The sequence below is a fragment of the Brugia malayi genome (assembly GCF_000002995.4).
Source record: "Brugia malayi strain FR3 genome assembly, contig: Bm_v4_Chr2_contig_001, whole genome shotgun sequence".
In the NCBI taxonomy this organism is placed as follows: domain Eukaryota; kingdom Metazoa; phylum Nematoda; class Chromadorea; order Rhabditida; family Onchocercidae; genus Brugia; species Brugia malayi.
Window position 1 is genome coordinate 13,259,576 of NW_025062476.1, and position 19,439 is coordinate 13,279,014.

At 22.1% G+C, this 19,439-nt stretch overlaps 5 protein-coding genes across 5 annotated transcripts; 4 read left to right on the forward strand and 1 right to left on the reverse strand.

Moving 5' to 3' along the window:
* Positions 1-4,365: 4,365 nt before the first annotated feature.
* Bm10779 (Uncharacterized protein) lies at positions 4,366-5,520 on the reverse strand (the record flags this gene model as incomplete). The annotated part of the gene is made up of 1 exon (XM_043079425.1): positions 4,366-5,520. One exon carries the CDS (start codon positions 5,518-5,520, stop codon positions 4,366-4,368), a length of 1,155 nt encoding a protein of 384 aa, XP_042935359.1.
* Positions 5,521-9,121: 3,601 nt separating this feature from the next.
* Bm17576 (Uncharacterized protein) lies at positions 9,122-11,629 on the forward strand (the record flags this gene model as incomplete). The annotated part of the gene is made up of 5 exons (XM_043079426.1): positions 9,122-9,204; positions 9,678-9,807; positions 10,181-10,364; positions 11,050-11,173; positions 11,488-11,629. 5 exons carry the CDS (start codon positions 9,122-9,124, stop codon positions 11,627-11,629), a joined length of 663 nt encoding a protein of 220 aa, XP_042935360.1.
* A 1,265-nt stretch (positions 11,630-12,894) lies between these two features.
* Bm8668 (Uncharacterized protein) lies at positions 12,895-14,106 on the forward strand (the record flags this gene model as incomplete). Its single annotated transcript, XM_043079427.1, has 3 exons — positions 12,895-13,134; positions 13,374-13,525; positions 13,812-14,106. The coding sequence occupies 3 exons, from the start codon at positions 12,895-12,897 to the stop codon at positions 14,104-14,106; spliced, it is 687 nt and encodes a 228-aa protein (XP_042935361.1).
* A 1,277-nt stretch (positions 14,107-15,383) lies between these two features.
* Bm13594 (Uncharacterized protein) lies at positions 15,384-16,285 on the forward strand (the record flags this gene model as incomplete). Its single annotated transcript, XM_043079428.1, has 3 exons — positions 15,384-15,415; positions 15,778-15,932; positions 16,257-16,285. 3 exons carry the CDS (start codon positions 15,384-15,386, stop codon positions 16,283-16,285), a joined length of 216 nt encoding a protein of 71 aa, XP_042935362.1.
* A 1,974-nt stretch (positions 16,286-18,259) lies between these two features.
* Bm17577 (Uncharacterized protein) lies at positions 18,260-18,828 on the forward strand (the record flags this gene model as incomplete). Its single annotated transcript, XM_043079429.1, has 2 exons — positions 18,260-18,424; positions 18,769-18,828. The coding sequence occupies 2 exons, from the start codon at positions 18,260-18,262 to the stop codon at positions 18,826-18,828; spliced, it is 225 nt and encodes a 74-aa protein (XP_042935363.1).
* Between the last annotated feature and the right edge of the window lie 611 nt (positions 18,829-19,439).

Genomic DNA, 19,439 nt, shown 5'->3' on the forward strand with positions numbered 1-19,439 from the left:
TAATTTATGCTATCGACAGTAGGCTGCTAACCTAATAAAAAGTACGTTAGTCCGAATGGATCCAAAGATTTGACTCGATGAACAACATTCGTGTTTCTTTCTCTTTTAATTTTTTGTTTTTTAACTGGAACATATGGTCATTTTAGAATCATCCGTCTATTCCGCACCTAATTTCAGTACTATGTATATCAACTTTTTCCAATTATAACTTAAAAAAAAAAGAAAAAAACTTTTTCATCTACGAAAAAAAAAAGAAAATAAAGATATCTAATTTATATATGTGTATATATGTGTGTAACATTTTAAAGTTTCATCTATAACCATTAAAATATTGCAAAAGAATATCTTAACGTGAATGTCTATCAACAATTCAAAAAATAACATATCCGGTTCTCGAACATAATTATTCATTCATCCTAGGTAACAATTCAACTAACTGATTATTCTAGGAATTTTTCTGATTGATTGAAACACAAGTAGATGTGAGTAAAAGCAAAACTTTCTTTGTTAATCTTTTAACTTTTACAAAATACTCCTATATCCTAGATTCTACTGAAATTAGGACTAAATTTAGCCATAAAATACATAATGCAAAGATTAACAATGATAGCAAGTAAAAGGTACAATTATCATTGCATATTCTAAAAATTTGTAATAGCAACCAAAAATAATTTCCATAAAAATCTATCTTAATCATTTTATCTATTATTTATTCTCATTTAATCATTACATTAAACACTTATTGGTTATATCGTATATAATAAACATTTACTTATCCTTCATTCTTTTCTTACATTTTTTCTTTGTCATTCTTCTAATCATTATCTAAACAATCTCATTTTTCCTAAATACTCTTCTACTAACAATTCAACTAACCGGTAACAATTCTATTGATAAAATATAAATAAAATAACTTTCTCATTATGTTTTCAATTTTATCATTTCTAGCCTATTTATAATAAAATTTTCACTTAATAACAATTATCTTTCACAACCGTACTGTACTTACACTGTATCGTACCGTACCACATTCCACCGTACTGCATCGAAATATTTATACAAAAATATACCTTTTAGAGATGTATGCAGTAATCTTACTATAAAATCATTCTTATACTCTACTAAACATAGCAAAACACAAACAAATACCATAATCTCATCCCCAGCTTGTAGGCTTTCATTTTTACTAGACGTAGCGCTGTAACACACAACATCACAATAGTCTTTCAACGATTTGATGACGCAATGAAAAAGCATTCGTCTCATCGAATATTATTTTTTAATTGTGTTAAAAAAAAAAAAGAAAAAAAGAGAAAAAAATGTTGTAATTAATTTATTTCATTGTGTTAATATTCATTTTTATTCGTTTTATTTCTTCCCTTTCTTTTTTTCCTTCTATTGTTTTATAAGAAAGAAGAAAGGATGAAAAAAAAATTAAAAAAACTGAGAAATTATTAAAAGAATGAGAAAGATAAGAGAGATAAATAATTGTATGTTATCTAATCATTTCTCATTTGTTTCTTATTTTTTCTCTTTGCTCTTTTTCTTTTTTCGTTTTTAGAAAAGTAGAGAAAAAAATGGTTCAAAAATGTAAATTTTTGATTAATTAATAAAATTTAAAAACATAAAAAATGAGCAATGAATTGTAATGAGCTACAAATAATTTCCAAAATATAAAATGTTTAATTGAATTAATGAAAAATGAAATATTAAACAAAAAAAAAAGAAAAGAAAGAAGAGAAATTACAAAAATAAAATAAATATAAAAAAGAAAAAGGAAAATGGATATTTATAAAGAAAAAACTTTAATTTATATATTTTTTACTTTTATAATTTACCAGTGTAAATTAATATATGCATAATTATTATATAATATTGATTCATTTAAAAAAAAAAAAAAAAAATCATTTAAAAAAGTCAATCATGAATAATTTGTTATAGATAAAATGATTAATGTATTTTTTTTTTTTTAGCAATTAAAATTTCATGAAAAAAAAATTATTAACAAAAATTAGTAATAATAAATCTCATTACCAAAATTGATTGTTTTTTCTTCCCTATTTCACTTTTTATTGTCATCACTAATGTGCTAATCAATAATCCCAGATCATTTCATCTAATAATCAATAATTCCAGATCATTTCATTCATTAATCAATAATCCCACATCATTTCATCCACTAATCAATAATTCCTGATCATTTCATCCACTAATCAATAATCCCACATCATTTCATCCACTAATCAATAATTCCAGATCATTTCATCCACTAATCAATAATCCCACATCATTTCATCCACTAATCAATAATCCCACATCATTCCATCTAATAATCAATAATTCCAGATCATTTCATCCACTAATCAATAATTCCAGATCATTTAGCCCGCTAATCAATAATCCCAGATCATTTCATCTAATAATCAAACGATGTATATTTTTTGATTATTTTAAAGAATGCTAGTGTCAAATTATCTCGCTTACTAATCAATACTGAATATTTCTTGATTATTCTGGGTCACTAGATCATTTCATAATCAGTATTGAATATTTCTTGATTATTCCAGATCAATAGTCTAGATCATTTTATCTACTTTTACAAGTAATAAGTAATGATGATATTAATTCAACACTGCAGTGTTACGAATTTGTTAATTCCAAAAAAATAATGCCAGAAATTATGCTAATTTATGATCAATTAAAACTTTAATATCATTATGATATATCAAAGTACGACAGATGCGCTTCTCTAATTACAGGTATGTTTTCCTTATTACAACAAAAATTTATTTACAGCTCTTTTTTTTTTTTTTTTGAAATTTGATGAATTTCAATCATTTTAATCTAGTGTAATAGAAAATGTAAAATATTTTCATTTTTTGTTTCCCGGAAAAAAACAGAAAAAGAAGTTATTAAAATTCCGTAAATTCAGCTTCAGCTCTACTACTATAATCTTTGAACAACAACAAGTTTATATGCTAGGATTTGAATATTTAATCTTAATTAAATTAAATAAACTTTCAAATATAGTTAGAAATAATTATCGCAAAAATTTTTTTTTTTTTTTTAGTAAGATAGGAAAAATTTTTCAAACAATTTTGTTTCATAAATCATTAAAAACTCAAATCAATTATATCCTTTATAAATTTAAACTAATTTTTATATACTTTTTAAGATTAGAAAAAAAAATTGAAAAAAATTTTTTTTTTTTTAAAAAAAAAAAGAAACCTGCGAAATGCTGGCATAGTAATTTTGTTTGATTTAGCCGAAATGTTAATTTCGCCTAATTATATTTATTTATGAATAAAATTCAAAAAAAAATTAATCGATTGATTGTTAAAGGCCGATCAGCGGCCTTAAATTCGATAGAAATGAATTGAGGAGCAAAAAGAAAAATTATTTAAAATATTTTCAAATGAAATCTAAAAAGAAAAAAAAAAAATTTGCATAATTTTTAAGAGAAAAAAAGAAAAAAAAAAAAAGGAGGAATGGAGATTCTTTGTTTTTTTCAAAGTATAATTATTAATATAAAATTTTAAAATTTTTTCATCCACCAAAATTTTTCCATTTGGTAATTACTTTTTATGCTAAAATTAAGTATAAAGTTAGTTAAAAGGTGTAAAATTTAGTTTAACTAAGAGAAATAAAGAGAAAAGAATAGTGGTAATGATTGATGATAATGATTGGTGATGATGATCATGATAGCTTATTCTTATCAGCAAAACAAAATTTTGATTATCAGAAATATTTTTTTTTTTCTTTACTATCATTTTCAATTATTTGCTTTTTATTTCTAATTTATAAATGAGGAGAAAAATATTATAAATAATATAGAAATGAATTAATTATGAATGATGTTGACATTGATTATATTATTTTTCAAATACAATCATATGATTATTTATTGTTCAAATAATAATCAAAAGTGATATTTTTGACAGAATTATTTTTGCATTACTATATTATTGTTTGTTAAAAAAAAAGACAAAAAAAAAAAAAAAAAGTTAATTAATAAATGAGATAGTGAACAAAGTAAATTCATTACAATTATAATTAAGTAAATAAATCATTATATTATTATTATTTTTTTTTCAAGAATGATATTAATTTATTTAAATTATAATTTTAGTATTAAAATCAAAAAATGATAATAACAGTAATAATAATAATAATAAGGAAAATTTATTTTTTTTTTTTTTAACTTCGTTTCTCTCTTTCTTTCTTTCGTTTAAAGAATAAAATTAGCATATCAAATTTATTTTCAGTAATAAATCATTTTTTTCTTTTTTTTTTTTTTTTTTTTTTTTTTTTTTTACAGAAATAAACAACGGAAGAGATTTGATTAAAAGAAAAGAAAAGTTAAACTTACATATATCGCTGTAACATTCTTACAATCGGATGAAGTGGAACATTTAAACGATTTTGTCGGTCGATCGGACGATTCCTAACATTTTCATGAGTTTCTGTGTCGTTTGAATGATTTTCTGTGTCGTTTAATCGAATTGGAATGTTTGACTGATTTGTTTGATTCATTGGATCAGTTGAAAAATTCGATTCATTTTCACTGTTAATCAATGATATTGTTGAAAAGTTGAAATTATTTTTCCTATCAATTGAATAACAATTTTCCATGTTGATCAGGCAATGTTGATTTTCACGATTGATCGGATCATTTGGATGATCTTGATGATTTGCTCGATTGTTTAAATCATCTGGATGATTGCGCTGTTTTTCTCGATGATTTCGCTGCTTTTCCCGGTTGATTAAATCATCTGGATGATTGCGTTGTTTTTCTCGATGATTGCGCTGTTTTTCTTGATTGATTAAATCACCTGGATTATTCCATTGATTTTTCCGATTGACTGAATCACCTGGAAGATTGCGTCGATCTTCCGCATTGACTGAATCACTTGGAAGATCTTGTTTATTTTCCGGGTTGATTAAATCACCTGGATGATTCTGTTGATTTTCCCAATTGATTGAACCACTTGGAAGATCTCGTTGATTTTCCGGGTTGATTAAATCACCTGGATGATTCTGTTGATTTTCCCGATTGATTGAACCACCTGGAAGATCTCGTTGATTTTCCGGGTTGATTAAATCACCTGGATGATTCTGTTGATTTTCCCGATTGATTGAACCACCTGGAAGATCTCGTTGATTTTCCGGGTTGATTAAATCACCTGGATGATTCTGTTGATTTTCCCGATTGATTAAACCACCTGGAAGATCTCGTTGATTTTCCCGGTTGGCTAAATCACCTGGTAGATTCCGTTGATTTTCCCGATTGATTAAACCACCTGGAAGATCTCGTTGATTTTCCCGGTTGGCTAAATCACCTGGTAGATTACGATGATAATTTTCCCTGTTAGTTGAACGATTTTGATAATTATGATGATTTCCTCTCTCGATCGAATGATGTGGAAAATTACGATAATTTTTCCTCTCGATTGAACGATTTGGATAATTACGATGATTTTCCTTCCCGATCGAATGAGTTGCTTTATCTTTTCTTTCCATATTCAAAAAAAGAAAAAAAAAAACGAAATAGCTTCTTTTCGAATTATCGCCTGCAAAAAAAAAAAAAAACCTCATTTATTTTAATTAAAAGAAATTAATAAACATATGAAAATTTCAAATATATAAAAAAACGCATATATTTGATCATAATAATAAATTATTGATTGATTGCTATATACAAAGTAATAAATTAATGATTCAACAAGAATTTGCTAAGATCAAGAATAATTTATTAAATGTTTATTTACTAAATAAAAATATAGAAAATAAGAAAAAAAAAAAAATTATTTACTAAATAATTAATCGCTCTATTCTAATGCTTAATATATTTCTATTAAAATATTAATGATTGATTTATATGTAGAAAGTAATAAATTTTAATTACAAGAAATTAATAAACATATTAGTATAATTAATAATTACAAGAAATTAATAAACATATTAGTATAATTAATAATTACAAGAAATTAATAAACATATTAGTATAATTAATAATTACAAGAAATTAATAAACATATTAGTATAATTAATAATTACAAGAAATTAATAAACATATTAGTATAATTAATAATTACAAGAAATTAATAAACATATTAGTATAATTAATAATTACAAGAAATTAATAAACATATTAGTATAATTAATAATTACAAGAAATTAATAAACATATTAGTAAATTATATTAGTATAATGAATAAATTTTAGAATTTATAAAATTATCTTTCTTTTTTTTCCTAAATTATTCATTATTAATAATAATATATCACAGTATGATATAAGTATGATAGTAAATATCATTTAATGATTTTTTTTTTTAAATTAATCGTCGATATGATAAGAAAGGGAAAAACAATTTTTTTTTTCTTTTTTATGTTTCTATTTGTTACATTTCTTCTAAATTTAAAAAAAAAAAAAAAAAAAAATTAAAAAAGATAAAAAATTGATGAAAATATTTGATAAAATATAATATATTTTATATGATGAAGATAACATATTATTAATTAATGATAAAATAAACAAAAATAAAAAATTAAAAAAAAAAAGAAAAAGCTAATTACTATTTATAATATTCATGTTGAATAAAAAATTTCTTAATTTTGTTTCTAATAATTTATTCATCAAATAATATATGAATAAAATTAGTTAGTAAATAATTTTTTTTTTTTTTAAAAAAAAAAAAAGCAAAAAGCAAAAGTAAATAATTTTAGAAATTATCATAATTCCATCATAAATTAATAATAAAATTTAAAATTGCATCAATAATTTAATTAACTTTTTTTTTTTTTGTTGTTGTTGTTGTTTACACAATTATATTAATAATTGAAAAAGTTCTTTTTTTTTCGAAAAAAAAAAAGAATGAAATATTAGCAAAAAAATTTATGCAATTCAATTTATCCTAAAATAGCGATGGAGAGAGAAAGGGAAGGAGGGAGGAAGGGAGGGAAGGTGAGAGAGAGAGAAATGATCAGATGACCGTTGACCTCAGCAATATATATTGCTCTCAGGAACACTACCACCATTCACAACCAATAACGATAACAGGACAATAACAACAACAACAACAACAACAACAATAATAATAATAATAATACTCTCTTCTCTTCCCTTTCTTTCTCTCTGTCTTTCTGAGGTCAAACATAGTCATTTACACATTCCCTTATTTTTATTGATTGTTTCAATTGTATGTTTACTTCGGATAAATCATATTGGCTTATTTTAAATCTTTGTTTTATATTTTGTTTTTTTTTTTTTTTTTCTAAACATTTTTTTTTTATGGCTGTAAAAAAAAAAACGAAAAAAGAAAGAGAAGAATTAATGAATTATTTATTTTGCATTAATAAAAAATATAAACGAATTAAATTTTTTTTTTTTTTTTTGTTTATTTTATAAAATGAAAAAAAAAAATATTTGTTGTTTGTTTGTTTTTTGCTGCAAAATTTATTGTTTTTTTTAAATTCGTTTTAATGATTTTAAAATGTAGCGAAATCCTTTATTATTATTGTTTTTTTTTTTTTTTGATGTTTTTGAATGAATGTTATAATTGCATAAACACTCAGCAGAAGCAGTAAATATTGACATAGCGGATTGATAAATAAATCTGATTACATAATCACATCTGAATTAGTAGAAAAATTTGATTGCATAACCATATATCAATTTGTAAAATAAATCTGATCACGTAACCACGTGAATTAGTTGATAAATCTGATCACGTAATTACGTGGATTAGTTATAAATCTGATCACATAATCACACATCGATCAGTAAATCAATTTAATAATATGACATATCTGACTACGTAATCATGTATTGATTGGCAGATAAATCTGATCAGATAATCAATCATGAATCCATTGATAAATCTGATCACATAATCAATCATGAATCAGTTTATAAGTCTGATCACGTAACCAGCCATGAATCCATTGATAAATCTGATCACACAATCACATATGATTTACTGATTACTCTTTTTTTGAATATTTAATTTCTTCATGTGAATTTCCATGCTTCTATTGCTTTGAATTGAATTGAAATGCAAATTGTCTAATATTTTATTTTTTCTTCGATCAATAAAACAAACAATCAATTACACAAAATATTGGCATGAAAATTTTTTTTATAAAATTTGAATTAAAAAACTAAATTTTCAATGTAAATTTATTAGCATTTTTAAAATTATAAAATTATGAGTGTATTAAAAATTTATTCATTGTAGAATTTTTGCCATATTTTATCTTATTTCCTCTTTTTTTTTTTTTTCTTTTTTTGCAGAATCGTTTGCTGATAAACAATTTAAGAAAAATAATAAGAGATTAGGCTATATTATGCAAGAGATATCGATAAGTTCAGATCGATCAAATCCACAAGAAATACCTACTTCAAAGATTATGAAAAGCAATCTGTAAATTATTCCCTCCATTATTTATGTCTTATCATTCCTATTATCACTCTATATTTTCAATTCTTTCTCTATTGCTGATAAAATTAATTTACAAATTCATAATATTATTGATTAATTGATAAAATTCTTTTATTACTAGCATATTTCTGAAATGAAACTTTTTAAAAATATTAACAAATCTTAAATTCTTTTTTGCTTTTTTGATGTTTTAAACCTAATATTTATTTCGAACTTGTAATACTTGTAATAAAAAATATTCAAAACAAATCATTACTGATAATAAAATTATCATTGATCAAAAAAAAAAAAAACAAATAACTTAATTAATTGCAAAAACAATAATATGCGATTAATCGCTATATATTATTTTCCTTTTTATTAAAATTCATTCTCTTAAATTATTAAATATAACTGATGCAAAAGCAAATAAATAACAAAACAAACAAAACAAAGAACTTAAAATTATTACTGACTAGAAAAACACTTTATTTATTTGTTCATAATAAGATTATTTAGATAGAAGATGATTGATAATAATAAATAAATAAATAGTAATAAAAAATAAATAAATCAATTAATTAATTAATTAATTAAATAAACAATGATAAAGTTAAAGTTAATGAGAAATTTAATGATTAAAATTAATGATAAAATATTACTTTTAGTAACACAGCAAAAAGCTCAACAAGTAATGAGATGAATTTGGATGAAACACAAATGTCGCATGCACCACTAACCACAAGTTATATTATCAAATCACCGCGACAAAAACCAAAACAGTATAAATCTTTAATATTATCATATTAATTTGATCAATATATTGATTTAAATAGTTTTAAAGTGATCAACAATTAATCAATTATCAATAATCAAAAAGAAAAACGAGAAAAAAGAATTTATTATCAAAATAACGATTAATAGATATTATTTCATTACTGTTCAGTTCAGATCATTTGTTTTGTTTTATAACAGATAATAATTGCTTAATTCAAAATATTCACTTATTTTTAATCATAAAATCTATCACATTCAATCATAATTAGCAATAAATTTAATAAATTCTTAATTTTTTTTTAAAAAAAAAAAAAATTGATAATGACAAAAAAGTGGAAGAAAGAAAACTAACAAAATTACTGAAAGTAGATTTGTAAAAAAATTTTAAATTTAAACTTTATTAAATCTACTTTATTGATATTTGAAATTACCATTAATTAATTAATAGTAATTATATTTGAAATTATTTAAATTATAGAGCAGTTGCAATTTATTTTACACCAATGAAACAGCGACCTGAAATAGCATTAACTGAAATGCAATTATGCAATGATGCTGATGTACCACTTTTATTTAAACTTTGCTCCGATGCGACATCCAGTATTACGGTTATTAATATTATTCTCAAAAATTATCATTATCATTAACACCATTATTATTATTAATTGTTATTATCGTTACTAATTATTACTATTATTATTGTTACTATTGCTATTATCATTAATTATTATTGTTAGTAATACTGCAATTATTATCATTGCAATCAATATTATTATTTATTGATTAATGTGATCAATTTTTATTTAATGCTCTCCTAAATTTTTAATGCTAATTATTATATTAATTTCAATTAATAAAATTAATAATACTAATATAGTAATACTAATAAAATTACCAAAAATACTAATAAAATTAGTATTTCTTTTGAAATAATAATATTTAATTTATAATCTTTCTTTTTTTTTTGATATATTTATATAGGCAACACCAGCTGGAAGTGGTTGTATTCCGCCACGTGCGGAGCAACGTTGTTTTTTAACTTGGCGACGAACAAAACAACAACAGCAATTACAAAAAGATATAAAAACATCAAAATTAATTTTAGTTACAAATTTTGTTGAACAAGAAATTGATAACAATCAAACAATTGTAACTAAATTAATAGGTAAATAAAAAAATTAGAAATATTAAAAAATGATCTTATTATAATAGATAAAAATATATGAAAGACAATATAAATTCTAAAATTTTATTAAATATATATTAGAATTGTAAAATATCTAATTTTTGTAAATTTCAATTTTTTTTTTTTTTGATGAATTATTTGTTAAATTTAATATAATATTTAGGGTAAATTGATAAATTTAATGATATAATAAATGTAGTTAAAATTTGGTTAAATCGATAAATTTAATATAACAGACTGATAAATTTAATGCAATAATTAAAAACTTCTAGATAAATGATAAATTCAATGTAATAATATATAAGATTTCTAGGTTAAGTCAATTTTTAAAAATCGCCCTTTTTATTAAAAATTCTAGGTAGAATGATAAATTTAATTTGTAAAACAAAAGATTTCTAGATTAAGTCATTTTTTTACAATTAACTTTCTAATTTTGTTTGAACCTAGGCCATTTTTCAATGACTGTATAATTTGATAAATGTGAATTTTTTATCACTCAGATTACAACGAATACAACATTTCTGCCTTATATATTATTATCTCATATCATAATTTTAAAATATTTTTATCATAACTTTAAAATATTGATATTTTCATTTGAAATAATTTACATAAATATATATAATGAATGATTTACTTTACCTTGTTTTTCTTGACTTTGCAGCACGAATACATTCAGAAGGAGAAGGAACAGAGAGACAAATACCATTAATGAAATTTACATTTGAAAGAAAAGAATTGATCACATCATCTGAAACATTAAGTTATCAAACGAATAACACTAATATGTAAGGTTTAGTTCTTCTAACTATACTTATAATATTAATAATTTTTTTTTTCTTTCTATTCCGGAAATCATATTAATTTCCGGCAAAAATAGTATCAGTGTCGTCATACTGTTACTCAATTATGCAATATTAATATTGTAATAAACAGCAAATTGAAAAATTCCATTAATCTGAAAAATTATTATATCTTACATTCATAAAAGTTATTTTAAATTGCTATAATTCATGAAAAATCTATGAATGGAATAAATATTAAAATTGTATAAAATATTAAAATTGACTTCAAAAACAACAAAATATTTATTTGATTGTAGAGAAACAGCGAAAATAAATTATGATCGAGAGGAAGCATTAAAAGAATTAAATAATTTCATTCAATGGTTCCAGCTACATCCATTGGAAACAATGATGCTACTATTATTCTTTATTGCATTATTTGTCGCAATTTTTAATTAAATATTATAAAATAAATTTATCAATTTTCATCTCAAATAATAACATTTTAAATTGTTTTCGTACAATTATTTTCTCATTTTGAAACAATTAATTAATTTTTCATTACCAAAAATTATGTTTGTTTGATTTATAAATTTAATGAACAGTTTGTTTTAATATTTCGAAAAATAACATTCATCTAATTTCTGCATCACTACAGATATGAGTCACGTCTCCGACAACATTACGTCTTACAACATTCGTCTAATTTCTGCGTCACGTCTCCGATAATATTACGTTTCACAACATCCACCTAATTTCTGCATCACGTACAGATATGCGTCACGTCTCCGATAATATTACGTTTCACAATATCCACCTAATTTCTGCATCACGCAGATACGAATCACGTCTCCGATAACATTACGTCTTACAACATTCGTCTAATTTCTGCGTCACGTCTCCGATAATATTACGTTACGTAACACTCGTCTAATTCCTACATCGTCCCGTAATTTCGGTTTTGTTTTTTGGACGTCCGCAAAATATTATCTTTAATGCTAGCATCTCCAAATTTATATATCATTTATTATCATTTGATAATTCATAATATTTCTACTGTATTAATTAATTCCACAAATTTGTAAATAAAAATCAGATCAGAAGAAAGAAAAAGAAGAAGAAATCATAAAAAATATATCATATGCCATATAATAATTAAACAAAAAAAAAAAAAAAAAAAAGAGAAAAACATTAGTATTTCTGGTAAAAAAGAAAGAACCAATTACAAATATATATTTTCATATTATTACTTCTCAAATACAACCAGTCATTCTTTTCTGTAAACAAATAAATAAAATAAAATAAAAAAAGAAAAGAAAAAGAAATTTACTGAGTGGTATTTAACGGTTTGTTGCTTTTTTCACATATTCAATTATTTGTCAAAAATTTGCAATGCATTTATTTCTTCATATTTCCTTCTCATATCAGGTTGTTTTTTTCATGAATTACTGACAATTTTATCATTATTGTTGGACATATCTTTTTTTTTGTACTTTTTCTTAAGTATACATTAAGAATAAAGTAATTAAATGAGAAATCATATTTTCTTTTTTTTTTTTTTTTTTTTTTTTTTTTTTACAAATTGTTATTATTTTTTTGATTAAATGGTTAGGGAAGCAGTGTTTGCGCAAAATATTATAGATATTATTCTGATGAATATAATTTTCAATTAATTGCAGTATTTTTTTTTTGTTTTGTTTTCAGGATTCGAATTTCTTGATAAAATGGAAGAAGAAATAAGAGGTGCAATACTACCGAATAATAGCACTACTACTACTACTAATAGAAGTAATAGTAGTAGTAGTATCAGTAATACTAGTACTAGGAAATTATCATATTTATCAAAAGTTGAAAGCAATATAACAATTCTATCTGGTATATTTCCATTTTCATCTCAAGTTACATCATCGTTATCATCATCATCATTATCATCATTTGATAATATCATGACTGATCATTCCAAGGTATGTTCATTTGAAAATTTACATTTTAATATTTTAATTGTTGTTTCTAGAACTAATATTACTATAATTGTGCTTACAAATGTTTATCCCTTAGATTAATTTGATTATTTAATATTTATCAAATGATGAGATTTATTCAGTAATTCATTAATGCATAATAATATAATAATGGTTGAAAAAAATAGTTTTACAATTTTGTAATTTAAATAAATTTAATTGATAATAATGTTAATATCTAGGTTTGTCGATATTGTTTATCAGATGATGAAACTAGTGAATGGTTAGCACCGTGTAAATGTATTGGAACAATGAAATGGGTTCATTTGAGTTGTTTCGAGCAATGGCTTTCATTTGCGCCTTATGCGATGAAATATAGCTGTGCTATATGCAGGTGAAAACGTTTGTCGTTTTAATTATTTAGTGAAATTAATTTTTATTTTAACAATTCATTAATGCTTAATAATATAACATTATTCAGCTATTATTATTATTATAAATACAGTGTCTTTGATTGGAATTATTATGAAGTTTAATATTATATGAACAATGATGTTAACAAAGTAACTTAACTAGCAAGTTAATACTATTATTGTTCCTTTTTTTTTTTTTTTTTTTTGAGTCTTCTTTTTAGTTTTCTTATCGATCACCTAACAAATGAATAATAAAGTAATTTCCAGTTATGTGTATCGACGTCAATGGAAATTAAAATCTTACAAAAATTGGCATTGGCCACAATTTCATCTACGTATAACCGATCTTTTGGGAATATACTTTGATATAACTCTTACTTATCGCATATATCGCTACTTTCCACGTTGTTTGGATAATAGGGTTACATTCTTCCTCTATGCAAGCTATCTTTTGCTTTGGAAATTAGTTGTTCTGAGTAGAATAAGACTTAATTTTTATTCAAATATTGTGTATGATATTATTACATCGATATGCTCGTCGAAGGTGCTTGATGCATTGTAATCGCTTATTAGTAGTATTATTACTTTTTTTTTTTTGTTTGTAATTCCACTATGATGCATTTTTGGTAATTTTTGAAGAATTAGAAGTTTGTAGCTAATTATTTTTAATATTGTTCAAAGTGAATTAAAAATTTGCTTTAAATCTAAATAAGATCTTCATATAAAATCTCATCTTTATTTGGACCGTGATTTTTATCTTCATTAATCCGATTTTTTTCTTTTTTTTTTTTTTTTTTTACTCATTTTAAATTGTTTTTATCTCTTCACTCATTTTAAATTGTCTTTCAAATTTCAGTTTTATTAATTAAAAGTCTTTCGAGTGCGTATTGCACAAAATTCATAATTTATCAAATGATAAGCTTCCTATGCTTTAATAGTGAATATTTTCAAATTATTCATTGTATTGAATAATCATCATCTGATAGATATATGTATGATTTGTATAAGTATGCGAAAATTTATGAGAAAAAAAAAAGAATAAATATCTTTTATCTTTTATTTATTTAAATTTTTTCACTGTTTTAATGATGAAATGGTTATCTTTAATGGTTACTGTCTTTTTTAAAACGATAATTAATTAAGTTTACATGAGTTGAGTACTTGAAAACAGGAAATATGTAAGCAATTTAAAACTTTACCCATTTATGCAGTGCTTCCATACAATTACTTTTGGATAACATTCCTATTGATTAAAAATTTAAGTCGTTATTAATTTTTTTCTTTAGTTTATTAATTATTAGTACTGTAGTTTATTAGTTTATTCTTTAGTTTATTTGATGGAAATTATTAATTGCGAGAATGAATAGTGTTAATTTTGAAACAAAACAAGAACAAAAATATAAGTGCATTATATCATTTTGTTATAGATGGTTCATTTTTTTTTTTTTTTTTTTTGCTATAATTAAATTTATGAATTAAATAATTGCCATGTAATTTGATATAAATTATTAATTGAGCGAACAATCATATTATGTTTTTAATTTAAAAATCCAAAAATTATCATATATTTTTGTAATTCTGCGATGCATCATTACGTGTATTAAATGTACTTTATTTGATGGCTATCTGATGTTTTTTTTTTTTCCGATAAATTATTAAATTTAATATAGTTTATGTTTGAAAATTTTTGATTGGAGGTATAATGTAGTTATTTTTCTGCATAATATATTTCTCTTAATATGGTTTACATTTTACAATTTTTCAGGTTTTGATTATGCAAATGCTATGAATTTTCTTTTTTAAAGAAAAAAAAAATATATTTCAGCTTGATTTAATTTAATGGATAATTTAAGTTTAATAGAGAAAGAAAGGTTGGAGTTTTGATGAGTACTTTATGAATTAGTTTGAAAATTTAAGTTATAATTTAAATGTTTTTATATTATTTTTTTATAAATGCTTTAATTTTCAGTTAAGAAAGTGACTGAAAGGAATAGTTATGCATCTTGAAAGTATAAAAAACGATAACTGGAAGATATGCCAATTATTGGATGATAAAACTAATAGTGATGATGATAATGATGATCAATTTTCACAAACAAATATGAAGGTAACAATAATGATTATTTCATTGATTTGTTGTAAATAAATTTTAAAAAAGAAAAATTAAGAGAGAAATAAATTTTGCTATTAGTGATAACAGTTTTTTTTTTTACTTTTTTCTTTTTTTTTATAGATTTGTAGATTTTGTTATGTGGAAGGATCGAATGAAATTGATTGGCTTAGACCTTGTAAATGTTCTGGTTCAATGTTATGGGTTCATAAGCAATGTTTTAATTTTTGGTTGGGAAAAGCGTCTGGAAGAAGCAAAATACAATGTCAAATATGCAAGTAAGATAAATTTTCAATCAAAATTTGAAAGATTCAGAATGAAATTACTAAATCCATCAGAATGAAATTACTAAATGAAAATAACAAATAAATTTTTTTAAAGTATTATTAGTAAAAAAAAAAAAAAAGAAGTATAACTTCAGGATGACATATAATCATTTAGAATTTTTATTGTATTTCAACTACTTAACATTTGCAATATACTTTTAATGTATATTAGTTGATCAATGTTAATATTGAATATTTAAGTATAACTATTCTATTTTAGCATATATTTTCTTTTTTTTTTATTCTGAGATAACATTTATCTAAATACTATTACAGATTCAGATATAAGAAATTATTGCTTTTGAAGCCTTGGAAAGAATGGTGTTTACCGGATTTGCATTTATCATTTGTTGATGTGTTAGAATTGTTATTCGATGCATACTTTTTATATCGAATGAAATTTATGCATACGATAAATAGGCCAATTTCATTAGTGGTTAGAATACTTCGAACATCGTACATTCTTCATCGATTTGGTTTTTATGTGAGAGTTTTCTCAGCTGTTGCATCTTCATTTTTTAGTGTTGTCATTATTGATGCTGTTTAATTGAAATTAGATTTAATGATTTTCTCCTTTTTTCTTTTTAATATGACAAAATTTTTTTTAATTATGATAGAAATACAGCGAAACCATATTTTTTTATATATTCTCTCTGTGATATATTAACATATCTGTGTAATGTATAACTAATGAAACTCATAAAACTAATTTGAAATTGAAAGAACTTAATTGAGCAGTATCAATGTAGTAAAGTATCTATTGAGAATCCCGATTTGAATAATTTTGTTTTAATAGAGATGAAAAACAACAAAAAAAAAAAAAAAAAGACTTAAAATGAAGATTAAGAGAGAGAGAGAGAGTATGTGTATGAAGATTAGAATAAAAATTTAAATTGGTAATTCAAAAGTTATAATAACATAGATTCAGGATTTTTTTCATCGATGGGAAAGATATTATGTCAGAAATAATAGAGTATAACTATGTTTTCTTTTCTGGTGTAAATAAAATAATGGAAAATGTAAACGGTATGAACAATTATTCATTTCAAATACAAGAAAAAAAAACAAAGGTGAAATAAATGGTTGATAAGAAAACAAAAAATATATATATAAATTAGTGATGTGTAATTAAATAAAACTGCGCATACTTTTTACTGATAAAAGTTTCTTTAATTTTCGAACATTTCAAATATCACTTTGATAATTCACTTATTTCAATATCAATGCATGATCAGAATATTTAAAATTAAAATGTTGTTTGTTGTAAAAAATGATTTAATTGCATGAAATTATTTTATGATGTAATAATTTTAACAAATTTTTATTGTGCATGTTTTGTTTAACCTGTAAAAAATGTTCATTTTTTTGATATGATAAACAAGTTCACTTATCATTGATCTAATTAAAATATTTATCATGTAGTTTTATTTGATTACATTGAATTATTTGATAACGATTAAAATTGATTAATCAATATTTTGTTTTAACTCATTACTGTGCATTTTTTGTTATTCAAATAATTGCACTGATTATTTAATAGTATTTTGTGTATTTATGGTTCATTTTATTTACATTCATTCTTCGTTTTTATTTATTTTATTTTATTTTATTTTATTTATTTACTTATTTTTTTTCATGCTAAAAGAGAAAAAAATGAGAAAAAAAAATTCACAATTCATACATTATATGTGTAATGTTTTTTCTTAATAATATGAAATAATATTTAAAAAAATACTTAAATAATATAATGAAAAAAAAATTCTATTGATTATTGTTTATATATACATATTATATCATTACTTAAGTATAATTGTTTATCGTAATTTTTATTTGTTAAGTTAGCTAATAGTGATTAAACAAAGAAACTGAGAAATTATCAGATGAAAGATTAAATAATATAAATATATTTCAATTCATTCATATTATCTTCTCATTAATAAATTTTGAATAATTTCCCAAAATTATTTCTTTAGTAATTTAATTTTACTACAATATTGTTTTAATTATAGATTTAAAAAAAAAAAGGAAAGCATTGATAAGTGATAAGTAATATTAAACTATTTTGGTATATAATTTGAAAATTGTTATTTTGAAATAATTTTGAATAAATAATATAATTAAATTAGATGAGAAAATTTTTTTTTTTTTTTTAAGAGGGATGTTTATAATCTAATTTATGTTTATTTATTAAACAATTGCTTTATTCTTTAATTAGAACAAGTATTATTAATTCATTATTTAATTTATTATTTATTTTTAAGCATTGATTTTCAGTTAAAATGTTTTTGGATGATTTGAAGGATTATTTGTCGAAATTGTTAGTTTCATTGGTATTATGGATAACTGATGATCCTGGCTCATTTTTTATGATTTTATTATTATTCATTGCACCATTCCTATTAATTACTGTTATTCTTTCATGGAAACTTCATAAAGCAATTAAAGTAAGTTTTTTCTTTTCTTTTTTGTTTTTTCAATTTTTAATTTATCAATTTAATCATCAAAAAAAAAAAAAAAAAAAAAAAAGAAGGAAAGAAAGAAAATTGAAATATTAATTCTAAAAAAAAAATGTTATAAATTAGAAAAGAATTGAGAAATTTTTGAAATCATTAGATCTTGTTGCTATGTTTTTTTTTTCTTTCCTTTCTTTTTTTTCTTTTTTTTTTTGATCATAAATTAAACTTTATTCTAAATTTGAAATGATATTATGAATATAATGAATTTTTTTTCTCTTTTAATTAATTGTAAAAGAAGAAATTTAAAAAAAAAAAAGGAAAAAGAATTTTAGATGGAAAAGAAACGTAAAAAGTTGCAGAAAAATAATGTACGACGTAAGAAGAAAGAATAAGCAAATTTATCTATGATTATTTTTTTACCTCAAGTATTTCTGTATTTATGTGAAATTTATGAGTAAAAATTTATATCAAAAATTTGAAAGTTGTTTTTTTCTTTTCTTTTTGTTTTTCATTTATTTCAACAAATTATTATTTTCGATTCAAATTTGTTGTTTCTTTTTCTTTCTGTTTTCTTTTTCAGTTTGTTTATGAATGTTTAATATAAATATTTGACAGATTGTTAAGAGTAAGAGCTATTATATATCATAATTTAATCGTTATTTGTTTCAAAATAATTTTTTGAGAATGCCATTTTCGAGAATTTATCAGATGGAAATTTATTTTTCAAATACGAGAATAAATATATTTTACACCTAGGAAAAAATGAATAATACTAACAACTGACTGCACAAAAGTTTTTGTACTAATTGCAAAAATTGTTTCTTAAAAATTTTTTTTTTTTTTTAGAAAGAATCATTTATTCATTTAAGTACTGAAATAATTTCGAATCAAATTTTTATTCATTTAAAAGACATTTCAATTATATCAGAATTAAAATTTTATCCATTTAAAAGACATTTCAATTATATAAGAATTAAAATTTTATCCATTTAAAAGACATTTC